The 17,172-nt window shown below is 48.2% G+C and overlaps 1 protein-coding gene and 1 long non-coding RNA gene across 8 annotated transcripts in view; both read left to right on the top strand.

The window, feature by feature from the left end:
• The window catches only part of LOC127001279 (allene oxide synthase-lipoxygenase protein-like), a 74,959-nt gene that overhangs the window by 17,637 nt on the left and 40,150 nt on the right, over positions 1–17,172 (top strand). For 4 of the 5 annotated variants that reach the window (XR_007754987.1, XR_007754986.1, XM_050865649.1 and 1 more), the window contains one exon: positions 409–1,369. Coding sequence is in view for 3 of the 5 variants with exons in the window: in XM_050865646.1 (XP_050721603.1) it covers positions 409–1,369 (961 nt within the window). In the remaining 2 variants the exon portion in view is untranslated. Of the gene's footprint in view, positions 1–408; positions 1,370–9,131; positions 9,838–17,172 lie in introns of those variants that run through there. The other variant, XM_050865648.1, reaches the window with a different exon arrangement.
• LOC127001283 (uncharacterized) lies at positions 12,266–15,513 on the top strand. Of its 3 annotated transcripts, none has more exons than XR_007754990.1 (3): positions 12,266–12,811; positions 12,921–13,892; positions 13,929–15,513. It is a non-coding gene; the product is annotated as an uncharacterized LOC127001283 (long non-coding RNA). The 3 variants fall into 3 exon arrangements; XR_007754991.1 differs by lacking the exon at positions 12,266–12,811 and having other exon boundaries at positions 13,351–13,892; positions 13,929–14,524; positions 14,657–15,513; XR_007754989.1 differs by lacking the exon at positions 12,266–12,811 and having other exon boundaries at positions 13,353–13,892; positions 13,929–14,392; positions 14,525–15,513.

A 17,172-nucleotide genomic window follows, 5' to 3' on the forward strand; every position in this document is an offset into this window, starting at 1 on the left:
AGGAGGAGGAGGAGGAGGAGGAATATAATCAAGCACACAAGTAAGATAAATGGAAGGGCGTAAGAGAGACTAATGTTCTTGTTGTTATTTTTTATAGAGAGGAGGAGGAGGAGGAGGAGGAGAAAGGAGATATAAAAGGAGGAGGAGAGGAGGAAAAGAAAGGGTAGTTGAAGAATGGTGTTATGTGATGGTGGTGGAGGTGGTGGTGGTGGTGGTGGTGGTGGTATGGTGGTTATCATGGTGGTGGTGACATTCGTTTTTGTGTTGTGGTGCTGATAATCTCCTCATTCATAATCTCTCTCTCTCTCTCTCTCTCTCTCTCTCTCTCTCTCTCTCTCTCTCTCTCTCTCTCTCTCTCTCTCTCTCTCTCTCTCTCTCTCTCTAATCCCGGTGTTTTGTGTGTTACAGGTGTGCTCGTCGCGGCCCGGCAGGTCTGTGGCTCCAGGCCCCGCCCCCCCCGCCCCGCAGCAGCCTCCCCTTCGCCGCCGCCGCCGCCGTCAGGTCTGGCCGCGGGATTTATACGTCTTACCCGGCGCGCCGCTATCAAGGTTACGCGCCGCTATCTGCTGATAAAAAAAACGCGGCCACTCACTCCTTCCTCAGCGTGGTCACAGTCCCTGGTCGCCGCCGCCTCGCCACAGTCGCCGCCCCGCCGCCTTCGTGCCGATCCTACAGCTCCCTATCACGCCCCACGCCCACGCCGCGTCAACGCCTCCAGACTGGTGCATATCGGCCCGCCCCCGTGAGCCAGTCAGGTCCCAGGGAGGGCGAGGCAGCCGCGAGTGACGCGCCAATGGCCGCCACCATGAAGAAGGCCTTCACGCTGCTGGTAAAGACCGGGGACCAGGAGGGCGCCGGCACGGACGCCAACGTGTGGGTGGTGCTGGAGGACGAGCAGGGCCGCGCCACGCCGCGCATCAAGCTCGACAAGATCTTCTACAACGACCTGGAGCGGGCCAAGCGGGACACCTACAACGTGGAGTGTCCCGAGGACTTCGGCCGCGTGGCGCGCCTCAAGCTGTCCAGGGACAGCAGCGGCATCGCCGACGACTGGTTCTGCGACTACATCCACGTGGAGGACCGGCGCCCCAACACCAGCGCCAAGCGGAGGGTGTCCAAGGAGCACGGCACCAAGGCCATCAGAAACTTCCTGGGCTCCGCCTACCTCAAGAACAACCTGAGCGAGGATAAGACGCTCTACTTCTTCCCCATCCACCGCTGGGTGGCCCCGAGGAACGACTACCTCTTCCACGAGTACGCCGTGTGCCTGCCGCAGGACGACGTGACCCAAGAGGCCAGGAAGGCCGACCTGGAGAAGAAGCGGGAGTCCTACAAGTTCATCGTGCACGCGCCCGGCATGGTGGCCCAGGTGAGTACCCTTACGGCGCCCTCCAGGCTTCAGCTTCACTGTCCTCGCTCGTGCCATGACGCATAACAAGGGTACAGACGGGGTCCTGTTACCGGTTTTCGATCTAGCTTTTCTCTCACTGACGGCAAAAAGGAAGCTGAGGGACACGACATGGGTGGGTGGCGGTGAGGGGAAGACATAAACAAGAATGGAGAGGGATACTTAAGAAGCGTTACCTATAGTCTGCAGGGAAGGGTGGGGGTGCTGGGAAGGATACGATGGAAGGGTGGTTAGGTTAGGTTAGGTTAAGCACGCCTCATAGACCGAAAGGAGAGAAAGGAAATAGAGAAGAAGGAGAGAAGGAAAGAGAAATAAGAGAAAGAAAGCAGAGTAAAAGACGAAGGAAAGAGATGAAAGCATAAGAGAAGAGAAAGGAGATAGAGAGGAATTAAAGAGATGTAGAGAAAGAAGAAGAAGAAGAGAAAGAAACGAGAGAGAGAGAGAGACGACGGAAATATGGAAGTAATTCAAGACAAAGAAGACAAACACCAAAGTTCACTAAAGGAGGGTTGCCCACTAGGGGTCAAACTCGCCGCTCCAGACACAAGACTCACCCCATGACTTGCTGTTGGTGTGCCGGTCTACCCATAACCCCACAACCCCCCTCACCCCTCACCCTTAACCTTCGCTCTCACCTCTCCCCTCTCATCACTTCTTCCCCTCCCCTTCATCACCTCTCTTCTGCACACCCTCATCTCCTTCCTGTCATCATCTTTCTCCTCTTCCTCCTCCTCCTCCTTTCCTTTCTCCCTTCTAAATCTGTTAGTCTCTCTCCTCTCCCTCCTCCTCCTCCCCTTCTCTTCTCTTCTCTTTTCCACCTTCTCTCTTCTACACCTGTTCGCCTCTCTCCTCTTCCTCCTCACTCTCTTCTTATCCTCTTCTCTCTTCTCTCTCTCTCTCTTCTCTCTCTCTCTCTCTCAACCTTTCCTTCAATGTGTCAGAATCATCACTTCCTAATCTCTTTTTTTCTCTCTCTTCTTAATCGTTTCCTCCACTTTTGTATCTCTTATCTCTTCGACCTTCTCTCTCCCTTCCTTTCCTCCACTGTCTCACTTTCCTCACTTTTTTTTCTATGTCATTCTCTCTCTCTCTCTCTCTCTCTCTCTCTCTCTCTCTCTCTCTCTCTCTCTCTCTCTCTCTCTCTCTCTCTCTCTCTCTCTCTCTCTCTCTCTCTCTTCCTTCCTCTTCCTTCCTTTCCTTCCCTTTCCTTCCCTTCCTTCCTTTCCCTTCCTTTCCTTTCCTTCCTCCCTTCCCCTCCTTCTCTTCCTTTTATCTCTTATCTCCCTTCCTCCCCACACCTCTCTTCTCTCCCTCCATCATCATCTCTTCTATTCCCTCCATTATATCTCTTCTCCTCCTCCTCCTCATTCTCCTCCCTACCTCCACCTCTTCACCTCCCTTCCCTTCCTCCCCATCCACATCTTTACCTCTCCCCACTCTCCCTCTACTCTCTCTCCCATGCTCCCCTTCCCTCACCCCCTTCCTCCCCCTTTTACCCAGATGCTAGAACATGACCCGTATAAACCCGCTAATATGTCTCTTTGAGTTGAAGGAAAAAACTTAAGCCTTGTGGTATTTCCATTGACGGGGATATTTATTTCCGAGCATATACATGTTTTATAAATGGCGAATAATTATTTACAGAATTCGATATACGATAATATTTACAGTTTTGATTGACCGGTGTTCATATGTGTGTGTGTGTGTGTGTGTTCATGTGTGTGTGAGTTTAAGGGTAGACTGAAAACGGAAAGATTTTAAGGGTCGCTACACCGTAATACAAATTAGCCCCTCCATTTCCTCCTTTCCCTCTCCCTCCTCTCTCTCACACCTCCTCCTCCCGCTCCTCCTCCTCCTCTCCTTGACCTTCTCGCCTTATTCGTGAGAGAGAGAGAGAGAGAGAGAGAGAGAGAGAGAGAGAGAGAGAGACAGGAATGAATGAAAGAAGGAAATAAGGAGAAAGTGTGAGAATGAAATAGATTGAAGAGGAGAAAGTGAATGAAGGAGAGAAAAATAGAAAGGAAGAAGGAAAGAAAGAAAGAAAGGAAGAGTAAGAACGAAAGAAAAAGGAGAGAGAGAGAGAGAGAGAGAGAGAGAATGTGGAGTGGTTATCCCGTAGAGTGGAGGAAGGGAGAGGTTCATCTACCACCACCACCACCACCACCATCACCACCACCACCACCACCACCACCAACTTAATCTCTAATAACGATATCATGAGAAAAAAAGAACGTGTACTAGTTGTAATAATAATAATAATAATAATAATAATAATAATAATAATAATAATAATAATAATAATAATATATACTTTATTTAGGTCATTCTTCTGTTAATTACTCTTGTTAAACTGTCTTAATTATGACAGTTTCCGGTCGTCCATTCTCTCTCTCTCTCTCTCTCTCTCTCTCTCTCTCTCTCTCTCTCTCTCTCTCTCTCTCTCTCTCTCTCTCTCTCTCTCTCTCTCTCTCTCTCTCTCTCTCTCTCTCTCTCTCTCTCTCTCTCTCTCTCTCTCTCTCTCTCTCTCTCTCTCTCTCTCTCTCTCTCTCTCTCACACACACACACACACACACACACACACACACACACACACACACACACACACACACACACTCCTTCCGCTCCTCCCCTCCATGCCTCTCCCCCCCCTTCTCTCCCCCCCCTCCCTTCCTTCCTCTCCTTTCCTCCCTTCCCCCTCCTTGCCTCTCCTTCCTCCCTTTATCTCATTCTCCCTCCATTTTTCTCCTTCCCCTTCTGTCTCAGTTTCTCTCTTCCCTTCTTCTCTCCTCCTTCTCTCTCCCTCCTATTATCTCATTCTCATTTCATTTTTTTCCTACTCCACTTCAGACCTTCCTCATCTCTCCTTCTCTCCTCTCCTCCTCCTCTTCTTTTCCTCCTCCTCCTCCTCCCTATTCCTTGAGTTACTCCTTCCTCTGCGAACTCTTCTAAGAGCTCAAGGTTATAATTCTCTCTCTCTCTCTCTCTCTCTCTCTCTCTCTCTCTCTCTCTCTCTCTCTCTCTCTCTCTCTCTCTTCCATCTCCATCTCTGCCATTCTCCCTTCCCTCCCCCTTCCTCCTACTCCCCTTCCCCTTCCCTTTCCCTTCCTTAAACACCCTTTCCGATTTTCCTACATTCCACTCCTATCCCTTACATCATCTTCGTTCTTGCATCATCATCCCTTTCTCCACTCTTCTTCTTTTGTGTCACTGCCCTATGCACTCCCTTCTTCTTCTTCTTCTTCTTCTTCTTCTTTTTCTTGTACTTCTTTTTCTACTTGCTATCATGTCTAACGCCCTTCGTCTTCTTCTTCTTCTTCTTGTACTTCTTTTTCTACTTGCTATCATGTCTAACTCCCTTCTTCTTCTTCTTCTTCTTCTTCTTCTTCTTCTTCTTCTTCTTCTTCTTCTTCTTCCTGCTATCACGTTTCTAGTTCATCTTTCCTCTTTTTCTCTCTCATTCATTTCCGTCACCCCGCCTCATCCCCGTCCCTTCCTCCCTCCCTCCTTCACCCCCTCCATCAGTAGTTAAAGTTCCAACGCCATGTGTCGTCTCAAGAGGCTCGCAGATGACACAGCCTCATGTCTCTCGTTTGACACATGGCACGCCGGGTATTAGCCTCAAAAGCTCCCTGTTCACGTAAGCTGCGACAATAGGCCCCGCCCCCACCAGCCAGGCAAGCACCAATCACATGCAGCCTGCGTTGGAGAGGGGGCGTGGCTTGCTCTCGGACCAGCCAATGGGGTGGCTTGATTAGGGAAAGGGGGCGGGGCTAACTCCTATTCCCCTTTCTTTTCACTCTCAATCTCCTCTCTTCAGCCCTTCCCTTTCTTCCCTTCACCTTCTCCTTCCGGCTTCCCATCTCCATGTTAGCCATTGACACTTCTCTTCTCCTTCCTCCTACTCCTCTTCCTCCTTTTTTTTACATCAAAGGATACGGTTCAAGGGCAACAAAAAGGATACAAAAAAAAGCCCGCTACTCGCCGCTCCTACAAAAGTAAAGAGTTGCAAAAAAAAAAGGTCAGTTTCGGGGGCAGAGGCGTCTTGATACACCTCCTCCTCCCTTCTCCCTCTCTCCTCCCTTCCCTCCCTCTCCTGCTTCTTGTCACTAACCGGCCGGACTCTGCTTGCTGTCCGCTTGCACTTTCAGAGAGCGGATGGAGGCCAAACGTTTAACCGAGGCCGTTCTTGCAATATTAAGAGCCCCCACTTCTCCCTCTCTAAGCTTAAAGTCTTCCGAATATGTCGAGGGCGGTCTGGCGTAGGCTCCCGCGGGTCCTTTCCTCCCCTCTGCTCTGCCACACAGTCCCAACACCTATCTCTTCCTCTCATATGTAAGCTATAGGTAACATATGAGAGGAAAAAATAGGTGTTGGGGATGTGTGGCAGAGCAGAGGGGAGAAATGGACCCACGGAAGCCAACGCCAAAACGGACTCGACAATTTGGTTTCACAATATCCCTCCCTCACTCACTCATCCCCCGCCGCCTCCCTCTTATCGTTCTCTATCGCCACGCTGCCCTGGTTGAACTCGCTCTTCCTAGAACTCAACAACTCAAGGCCGCTTCGCACTCTGGTTGGTATCCTCATTCGCTTGACCCTCTCACAATACTAATACTCAAAGGCAGAAAAGGAGATCAAGTGGTTCTTCCTGAGTGTGTTCTTTAGGTTCACGGTGCAGAAGAGGAGTCAAACTTCCACCAGGGTCATAAAACTGGTACCCATGGAAATGCCGGACACTCCAACGAAAGCCTTGTCAAATGATAATTAATGAGCTTATGAAAAAATACAGTTATCGCCCTTCTCTCCCTTTCTTCGCCCTCACTCTCATTCACCCTCACTCTCCTTCCCCCCCTCCACCTCTCCTTCACTCTCTCTCCCCTCCCCCTCCCCCTTTCCTCCCCTCTCCTTCCCCCCATCCCTCTCTCCTTCACTCTCTCTCCCCTCCCCCTCCCCCTTTCCTCCCCTCTCCTTCCCCCCCTCCCTCTCTCCTTCACTCTCTCTCCCCTCCCCCTCCCCTATTCCTCCCCTCTCCTTCCCCTCTCTCCCCACATGCTGGCTACACTGGCCTATGCGATTGCTTCTTAGAATCCAAGGTTATGGCCATGCTCTCTCTCTCTCTCTCTCTCTCTCTCTCTCTCTCTCTCTCTCTCTCTCTCTCTCTCTCTCTCTCTCTCTCTCTCTCTCTCTCTCTCTCTCTCTCTCTCTCTCTCTCTCTCTCCCTCTCCCTCTCTCTCTCTCTCTCTCTCTCTCTCTCTCTCTCTCTCTCTCTCTCTCTCTCTCTCTCTCTCGGTTTTCTATAGTCAACTGAGGCTTATCATTGTTTCATCAATCTATAAAGAAACTTAACCTATACAAGCAAGGGGAAGGCGGGGAAGGAGGGAGCTATTCTTAAGGGGGCATAGTTGTAGAATGGATGATGAGGAGGAAAGGATAAAGGAAAGGGTGGAGGAGGAGGAGAAGAAAGCTAGCGGAGATGATGAAGTAACAGTAACAGATAATGATGTAATAGTGACAATGATAATGATGGTGATGATGATGCTGTTAATGACGATTCAAGTTACTGTTCCAATTGATATCATAGCAGTTGTTTTTGTTATATATATTCACCCCTTTCGCATCTCTCTCGTTTCCTATCACGCCTATATCTTCTAAAGGGTCCAGAGTTTCAAGTCAAATTCAACGTTAGGAAGATGTTAATGAATAGAAGAGTTTACGGTGCGATAATTATAAAGAGGTGCCTAGAGGTCGCCTACCTTGCTTACTCTCTGCAGGTGTCATGTCTCCCCCTCACCTGTTGATTCCTAATTACCGCCTCACGCACCTGTTGAAGACGACGATAATAATGATGATAATAATAATAATAATAATAACAATAATAATAAGAAGAAGAAGAAGACAAGTGATTAGTTTGGTCCTCTCTGTGAAAAGAAGAGGATAATGATGATGATGATACCAACAAACTAACACACACACACACACACACACACACAATTACACCACATTAAAATAAGTCTCTCCAACCATACTAATTATCCCTTTGTGCTTGTGTGTTTGTGTGTGTGTGTGTGTGTGACGGGAAACGATACAGAATAGGATGCCAGAGAGGATACATGTCTAACTCATGATTACTGCGTCACTCTCTCCAACATTTCCCTTGTCCTTCTCCCTTTCCTTCACTAAGTCGTGTATAAGGGAGGGAGGGAACGAAGGGGAAAAGGAGGAAGGAAAGGAGGGAGAGAGGGAGAGGGGGGAAGGGAGATATTGGAGGAAAGAAGAGTGGAAAAGAGATGGAAGGTGGTCTTGGGAGGTGGAAATTGAGGTTAGGTGAAGGGAGGGAGGGAGGGAGAGAGAGGGAGATATTGGAGGAAAGAAGAAGGGTGATGAAGGTATGAAAGGAGGTCTTGTATAGTGAAAAGGGAGGTTAGGTGAAGGGAGGGAGGAAGGGAGAGAGAGGGAGAAATGGAGGAAAGGAAAAGGGAGGTTAGGTGAAGAGAAGGGGTTAAGAAGGGAGGAAGGGAGGGATTGGTGGAGGGAATAAGCCCATCTTTTTCTCTTCCACATCTTCATCAACTTCTACCACTTCTTCTCCTCCCTCACTTTCTCCCTCTTCTCTCTTCCCCTTCTTCCTCCCTCCCCTTCTCTCTTTCCTCCCCCTTCCCTCTCCTTCGCCCCCTACCCCCTCCTTTTCTCTCCTCTCCCTCCCTTTAATCTCATTCTTTAATTTCTCTCTCTTGCCCCTTACTTCCTCTTCTATCTCTATCTTACTTCCTCTTCTATCTCATTATATCTTACTTCCTCTTCTATTTCATTCTATTTTCTATCTCATTCTCTCATTCATCTATCTCATTCTCTAACTTCTCTCTCTTCCCCGTTATTTCCTCCTTTTTTTTTAAACAATGTAAGCCACCCACGCACGCCCACTCCACCCTCCTCCACCCCCCCGACACACCACCTGCTCCACCCCCCCCCACGCCCCCACACACCCATCCATCACATTATACATAAGAAGGGGTGACACGCTCTCGCTTAGCCCTTATATAGACAGCTACGCAGTTTCAGAGGGACGGGGTGGTAGGGGGGGGGGGGAGGAGGAGGTAAAGGTGGGTGGGGGGGGTTGTATGGGCAGGGGTGATGGGGGTGGATTGTATGGGCGGGGGTGATGGGGGTGGGTTGTTGGGGTGATGGGGTGGGTTGTAGGGGTGATGGGGGTGGGTTGTAGGGGTGATGGGGGTGGGTTGTAGGGGTGATGGGGGTGGGTTGTAAGGGCGGGGGTGATGGGCGTGCAGGAAGATGTCTGGTGCATTCTCGCCGAGCAGCAGCTGTCCCTTGTTTGCGTGGTGTGATATCAGACGCTGGGGGGGGGAAGCGGCGGAGGAAGAGACAATGTGGCGGGGCTGGGTGGTGTGTGCTGCGGGTGGTGGTGGAGGTGGGCCAATAAACACACAGAGTAGTTGGGTCCGATCTCAAGGGCAGCTACCATCCCCCCCCCCAGGAGGGAGCCCTGGAATGAGGTGCCTGGCTGGTGCATGCTCACCGCCCCCCACCCCTCGCCGCGCCCCCTTCAACGTGACAAGTGTCTGCCCAGTGCAGTGCTCCGGAAGCTTCCGTTCCCAGAAGTGGCAGGGCCCCGCCCCCTGACGGAGACGGCGACAGGGCACGATGGCCCGGGGCAGGACAGGGGAAGGGGAGGGGCGGCCCGGATGCCAGCCAGCCACGATTTTAAGATGGCCCGCCCAGTGTTCAGCTTGCCGCGATCCACACCGGAGGTGCAAACAACCGCTCCACCAAGAAACTCCTTCACTCGCCTGTACACACGCACGCCCGCTCGCACGCCCCAATCACGCCCAGCAGTACTGGTGACTCGTCTCGCCCAGCGTCGTCTGCAGTCCACAATGAAGAGCCCCTTCGTACGTCGGAAAGTGGCGTGCCAGGGCGCCGAGCCCGGCGCCGCTGAGGGCCAGCCCGACGTGGCCATCACGGTGGTGACGGGGGACCGCCGCGGGGCGGGCACCGACTCCAAGGTGTTCCTGGTGCTACACGACGACCAGGGCCGCGCCTCCTCCACGCTGCGCCTCACCAACCGTATGATCACCAACTGCCGCGGCCAGACCTGCACCTTCACGCGCTACAGCGGCCTGCCCGACCTGCGCGCCGTCACCGCCATCGAGCTGTGGCTGGAGAAGTTCGGCGTGGGCGCGGCGTGGTTCGTGGACCGCGTGTGTGTGACCGTGATGCGCAGCGAGTGCCAGGCGGTGTTCCCGGTGCTGCGTTGGGTGAAGCCCTCGCCGCACCACCTCACCCTCACCGTGCACGACTGCAACCTGCCGCAGCACACGCCGGAGAGGCTCCTGCCGCAGCGCATGAGCGACCTCGGCCACAAGAAGGAGGTGTACCGCTACAAGCAGAACGTGGAGGGCGGACCCGTGCAGGTGAGTGCCCGCCACCCCTAACGCAGGTGTCCGCTACACATCCGAGCAGCCTCACGAAAACATCCGTTACGTGCCCTCACCTTATCACGGGCGGCGCTTGGACCCGCCCCACACACACACACACTATTTTTTTTATAGTCGGGCCACAGCTGCGCGGGTGCCAACACTGAGTCTCGATGTGTCACCGTGTTGGGCACTTGTTGGCACCCCACCCAGACCCAGATAAGCCGCCCCTCCCCCCCTCAACCCCTCCACTAGACTGTTCCCACGCTGCCCCGCCTCTCGTAACACCACCACCACCACCACCACCACCAGCATCACCTCCATCCACCTCCACTCCCCCAAAAAGTAGTCACCAAAACCTACTGTACAAACAAACGAATGTCCAGACGTTTGCCAAACACACACACACACACACACACACACACACACGAACATGGTCACACGCCATAAATGTTGCGCAGAAGAGAGAGAGAGAGAGAGAGAGAGAGAGAGAGAAGTAGGCAAGACAATCTTTTATACACGGAATTCCCAAGCCTAGTCAGTACTCTCTCTCTCTCTCTCTCTCTCTCTCTCCTGCGCAACATTTATGGCGTATGACCATGTGTGTGTGTTTGTGTGTGTGTGTGTGTGTGTGTGTGTGACCATCAACTCCTCTCGCCCCACAGATGAACGAACTTGCCATTCTTGTTTTTCTTCTCTCATTCTTCTTCCTCTGTATCCAACGAACGCACGAACTCACACACTCGAGATACGGTTACGTTGCTGGTATCATCGTCATCATCATCATCATCATTAGAAGTAGTAGTAGTATTAGTAGTAGTAGTAGTAGTAGTAGGTAAGGGAGGAGGAGAAGGAAGGGAAGATTTTTAGGTCTCGTGAAAGGAAAAAAAAGAGTATATTGCTGATGTGTCTACGTGTGACTCAAGGGCTCAGGTGACGGAGATGAACACCGACGCATCGCGCATCTATACCGTGTACCCCTTGACGTTACCTTTACCCTATGTGTGCTCGTATATGCTACTTTTACTGTTAATCCTGAACGTATCCTTCCGCTAATATCTGTATCTATAATCTTGGCCTTTCATGTAAACTTTTTTCTAGTGGATTTTACATGTTGGTTTGATGTTAATTCCTCCTCTTTAGACACGTTCAAAGAGTATTAACACACACACACACACACACACACACACAGGATGCATTGGAGTGGACAGAACATAAGAACATAAGAACATAAGAACATTAGACACGTTTAAAGCGTATTAACACACACACACACACACACACACACACACACAGGATGCATTGGAGTGGACAGAACATCGGAGACAGGAGTTAATATGAAGTGACGGATGGTGATGGGGAAGGATAATGGGTGGGATATGGATAGGGAAGGAGGAGGAGGAGGAGGAGGAGGAGGACGATAGGATGAAGGGAAGCGAATGGAAATGTCCTAGAAGCGCGAGATTGTAAGGAAAACAGTCTATGGGGTATTCTATATTGATGCTTCTTACTCCTCTTCCTCCTCGTAAGACATATTTAGTAATTGTTGAAGTCTTAAGGTAGGAAAGGAATCATATGAAACCGCCCTAGAAATATGTTCAAAGAGTATTTCAAAGAGTTAAGTAAAAGGATCAGGTTGTATACTTACATGATATTTCTCAATCCTATTCCTCCCCTTAAGACATATTATACAAAGCGTAATTGGTGACGAAGTTTGTTATGAAAAGGAGGAGTATTAATGTGTCCTCGAAGTGTTTCAATCCCCCTCAAAGTGTCTAAATCCTCCTCAAAGTGTTTAAATCCTCCTCAAAAAGTTTCAATCCTCCTCAAAGTGACTTAATCCTCCTCAAAGTGTTTAAATCTTTCTCAAAGTGTTTCAATCCCCCTCAAAGTGTTTAAATCCTCCTCAAAGTGTTTAAATCCCCCTCAAACCGTCTTAATCCTTCTCCTCCCCCTCCTCCTCATAAGACATATTCATAGAGAAATAGGTGGCGAATTTTACGTAATAAAAGGAAGAATTTCAACGTGTCCTGAAAGTGTTCTTACGTGTTTATTACGAGAAAATTTACGTGAAATACCTACTTGAAATTTCTTAACCCTCCTCCTCCTCCTCCTCCTCCTCCTCCTCAGACATAATTATTCAATGTGCAACAAGTGACAAATTTTAAGTTATGGAAGTTTATGGGATTTTCCAACTTGATATTTCTTGACCCTCCTCCTCCTTCTCCTCCTCCTCCTCTTTCTCCTTTCTCTTTCTTGTTCCTCTTCTTTCCTTTTCTTCCTTATTTTCTGACAAGTATGCAATCCTCCTCCTCCTCCTCCTCCTCCTTTCTTTATTTTTTCCTAATATCCCAAATCTGTACTTTTCTCTAATTTTCCTTGCTTTCTTTCCACTAAATTCTCTCTCTCTCTCTCTCTCTCTCTCTCTCTGGTGACGAATTTTTTTATGAAAGGGGAATCATTATTACGAACGCGGGCTGACTCTGTTCTCTTTTAGGGGTTTTTCCGCGGGTTTGTTATTAAAAAGATAGTGTGTTCTCAGCATAGACATTTCTCAAGAGCACACTCCCTCTTATTTCCTTTCCGGGGCAGACTAGTGATGCACGGTATAAAGGATGCGTGATAAGGGAATTCCCGAACCTGATGTCAGTAAGAAAAGCATGAATCAGACCAACAGTGATTTCGACTTTTTTTTTATTTTTTTATTTTTACGTAGTGTGTGATTTCAGGACATATTTCTAAGGTTGAGTTAGGTTAGGTTAGTCATTGGTTAAAAGTTAGAGTAGCTTAGGTCAGGTCAGGTCAGGTGAGGTTGGTTAGGTTTGTCAGGATTAGATTAAGTCTTGGGATGGGTTAGGCTAGGTTAGGTTAGTCATGGGTTAAAAGGTATATTAGCTTAGGTCAGGTCAGGTCAAGTTAGGTGAGGTTAGTTAGGTTTGTCAGGATTAGGTTAAGTCTTGGGATGGGCTAGGTTAGGTTAGGTTAGTCATGGGTTAAAAGTTAGATTAGCTTAGGTCAGGTCAAGTTAGGTTAGGTTAGTTAGGTTTGTCAGGATTAGGTTAAGTCTTGGGATGGGTTAGGTTAGGTTAGGTTAGTCATGGGTTAAAAGTTAGAGTAGCTTAGGTCAGGTCAGGTCAAGTTAGGTGAGGTTGGTTAGGTTTGTCATGATTAGGTTAAGTTAGTCTTGGGATAGGTTAGGCTAAGTTAGCTTCGGCGTGGGTTAAGTTAGCTTAGGTTAGGTTAGATCAGGTCAGGTCAGGTTGAACGTATTTCCTATTCATTTCCTTTCGGGGGAGAGAATAATGATGTGTAATGTTCTACGGCAGTTGTTCTTAACCTGGGTTCGGCGAAGATCCTCCCGAAAGACTTTGCAATTGATTTTTAAGCAAATTTTCTTTTATATTTCTATGGATTAAAATGGAATCGGTTCTTTGTATTATCCAAAATTAATATACTCTTGAATTTTGAAGCAATTTTTCTTCCACTTGTATGTTGTTGTTGTTTTTTTCTTTTTTTTCTTTATACTTGAGGGGTTCGGCTACTGTGCGGAGGTTTTCGTTAGGGTTCGGCGCCTCTAAAAAGGTTAAGAACCACTGTTTACGGGTGCAAGGAGGGGAATTCCTAAACCGAGAGTAAGAGAAGAAAATACTAAAGCAGACTAACAAATTTAAGGTCATGAGTTAGTTGTGAACCTGGCACGCTTCCCGGACGTCGATCTTGCTTATAGGTTTGTTTGTTTTTTAAAAGACAACCCTATGTGGAGGAGACGAAGGGAACGCCCACGTAGCTCATGGTTAAAGCAAACTGTTCGATCCTTGGAGGGGCTTGAGATGAGAAGTAAGGTTAGGGTAATCATGGGTTAAGGTGAGTTAGGTTCGGTTAGGCTAGTTAAGGATTACGTTAGATTGGCCATGGGTGAGGTTAGATTACCATGAGTTAGATAGGTTAGGTTCTGTTAGGTTAAGCGTGGGTTAGATTAGGTTAGGTTCTGTTAGGTTAAGCGTGGGTTAGATTAGGTTAGGTTCTGTTAGGTTAAGCGTGGGTTAGATTAGGTTAGGTTCTGTTAGGTTAAGCTTGTGTTTTTTTAGGTTAGGTTCTGTTAGGTTAAGCGTGGGTTAGATTAGGTTAGGTTCTGTTAGGTTAAGCGTGGGTTAGATTAGGTTAGGTTCTGTTAGGTTAAGCGTGGGTTAGATTAGGTTAGGTTCTGTTAGGTTAAGCGTGGGTTAGATTAGGTTAGGCATGCGGTGGGTTAGGTTAGGTTAGGTTGGTTTAAGGGTTCTGTTAGATTAGATTCGGTAGATTAGGTTCGATTAGTCGTAGAATGTTATATATAGCTTAGGTTCGGTTAAGGTAGTCGTGGGTTAGAGTAGGTTAGTAATGGGTGAGGTTAGGTAAGGTTAGATAAGTCATGAGGTAGGTTACATTATGTTGGGTTAGGTGAGATCAGGTCAGGTTAGGTTGGGTTAGGTTGGTTAGGTTAGGTTAGGTTAGGTTAGGTTGGGTTAGGTTGGTTAGGTTTTCGGTTAGGTTTGTCATGATTAGGTTAGGTTAAGTTAGTCTTGGGATAGGTTGAGTTAGATTATTTAAGGAATAGGTTAAGTTAGCTTAGGTTAGGTCAGGTCAGGTCAGGTAGGTTAGATTGGTTAGGTCTTCGATTAGGTTTGTCACGGTTAGGTTAGGTTAGGTTAGTCTTGGGATAGGTTAAGTTAGATTATTTAAGGAATAGGTTAAGTTAGCTTAGGTTAGGTCAGGTCAGGTCAGGTAGGTTAGATTGGTTAGGTCTTCGATTAGGTTTGTCACGGTTAGGTTAAGTTAGGTTAGTCTTGGGATAGGTTAGGTTAGATTAGCCAAGGCGTGGGTTAGCTTAGGTTAGGTCAGGTCAGGTTGGGTTCGGTTGGTAGTGGTTTCGGCTCGCTTGGTCATGGTTAGGTTGCATTAGGTTAGCCATGGGTTGGGTTAGGTTTGGTTAGATTAGTCATGGATTAAAAGTTAGATTAGATTAGGTTAGGTTAGGTTAGGCCAGGTCAAGCTATATTTGTCATGTTTAGGTTGTGACATCTGTTAGGTTGCATCAAGCTAGTCATGGGTTGGTTTTGTGTCTTTCCGGTTACAAAACACTAGTGCAAGAGTGTTTTAATAAAGAAGGAAAACTCAGATTACAAGAAATACATTGAGTCGCCCCCTGCCTCTATCCTGTCTCCACTTTCTAGACCATTCACCCGACATCAGCTCCGAGAATATGAAAATACCAAACTACTTCTATAACCTTTCTATGGACCACTTTTACGGGCTAGTGGGTACATACACCCAACATACAAGGACACGTATTCTCAACCGCTCTTGGCTCTCACAACTATTTACAAAGGTAACAAAGGAGATTAGTCGGGTTCTCATGAGTGGTTCTTCACGTTCATGGTACAGAAGCCTTGTCAAACTATCACTGGGCTCATAAAACTACCAATGGAAACACCCACCACAACAACCACTAGGCTCATAAAACTATACCAATGGAAACACCCACTCACAACGACCACTGGGCTCATAAAACTATACCCATGGAAACACCCACTCACAACAACCACTGGGCTCATAAAACTATACCCATGGAAACACCCACTCACAACAACCACTGGGATCATAAACTATACCCATGGAAACACCCACTCACAACAACCACTGGGCTCATAAAACTATACCCATGGAAACACCCACTCACAACAACCACTGGGCTCATAAAACTATACCCATGGAAACACCCACTCACAACAACCACTAGGCCCATAAAACTATACCCATGGAAACACCCACTCACAACAACCACTAGGCTCATAAAACTATACCCATGGAAACACCCACTCACAACAATCACTAGGCTCATAAAACTACCCATGGAAACACCCACTCACAACGACCACTGGGCTCATAAAACTATACCCATGGAAACACCCACTCACAACAACCACTAGGCTCATAAAACTATACCCATGGAAACACCCACTCACAACAACCACTGGGCTCATAAAACTATACCCATGGAAACACCCACTCACAACAACCACTAGGCTCATAAAACTATACCCATGGAAACACCCACTCACAACAATCACTAGGCTCATAAAACTACCCATGGAAACACCCACTCACAACAACCACTGGGCTCATAAAACTATACCCATGGAAACACCCACTCACAACAACCACTAGGCTCATAAACTATACCCATGGAAACACCCACTCACAACGACCACTGGGCTCATAAAACTATACCCATGGAAACACCCACTCACAACAACCACTGGGCCCATAAAACTATACCCATGGAAACACCCACTCACAACAACCACTGGGCCCATAAAACTATACCCATGGAAACACCCACTCACAACAACCACTGGGCCCATAAAACTATACCCATGGAAACACCCACTCACAACAACCACTGGGCTCATAAAAGAACAAACATCAACAACAATCACTAGGCTCATCAAACACCATGGAAACACCCACCCAACAACCTCAACGAAAGCCTTAGCAAATACGAGTGTAGAAGCCCTGAAACGCGTATATTCTAGTAGTTTCACAAAGGTTTTATTACGCATTACGCAAGGGATTTTACGTTGGGGAGACAGCTGTGTGTATCTCCTTCCTCTCCTGCGTTCCCCATCCTCTCCCGTCCCCTCCCCTTCCCTTCCCCAACCCCCTTCTCATTTTAGTTGTCCGGTGTACCATTTCCCTTCACTGATCTTCCCCTTCCCCTCCCCTCCGGCCTCCCCTGGCGAAGACGAAGATAGCACCCAGGCGAACAGACACGGACACACAGAGACAGGCCATGAGGTACTGGAGCGGATAGAGGATGAGACAGGACTTAATAGGTGATGGGTGGACATAGGGTATAGGATAATGAATAGGATATGGATAGGGAAGGGGTAGGAGATGGATAGAGAGGTTGAGAGGATGTAATAGTGGATAGGGAAGGGGTAGAAGGGTTGAAGGTAAAAATGGGAGAGAGAAGAAGTGGAATGGAGATGAAGGAAAATGAGAATAGGATGCGAAAAAGAGGGGAAAGAAGGAAAGAAGAGGAGGAGGAAAGGGAAAGGAGGAAAGTAATAAGATAATGGAGTCCTTGAAAGTAAAGATAAGTCAGGGAATGTTAGATAAAGCGTGAGAACAGGACGGAAAAAAAGATTAAAGATGAAAGGGGAAAAAGTGTAGGATGCTGTTATGATGGTGTGTGTGTGTGTGTGTGTGTGTGTGTGTGTGTGTGTGTGTGTGTGAAGCCAGTGTTATCTCTCTCTCTCTCTCTCTCTCTCTCTCTCTCTCTCTCTCTCTCTC

Source organism: Eriocheir sinensis, chromosome 20 (assembly GCF_024679095.1).
Source record: "Eriocheir sinensis breed Jianghai 21 chromosome 20, ASM2467909v1, whole genome shotgun sequence".
Lineage (NCBI taxonomy): Eukaryota > Metazoa > Arthropoda > Malacostraca > Decapoda > Varunidae > Eriocheir > Eriocheir sinensis.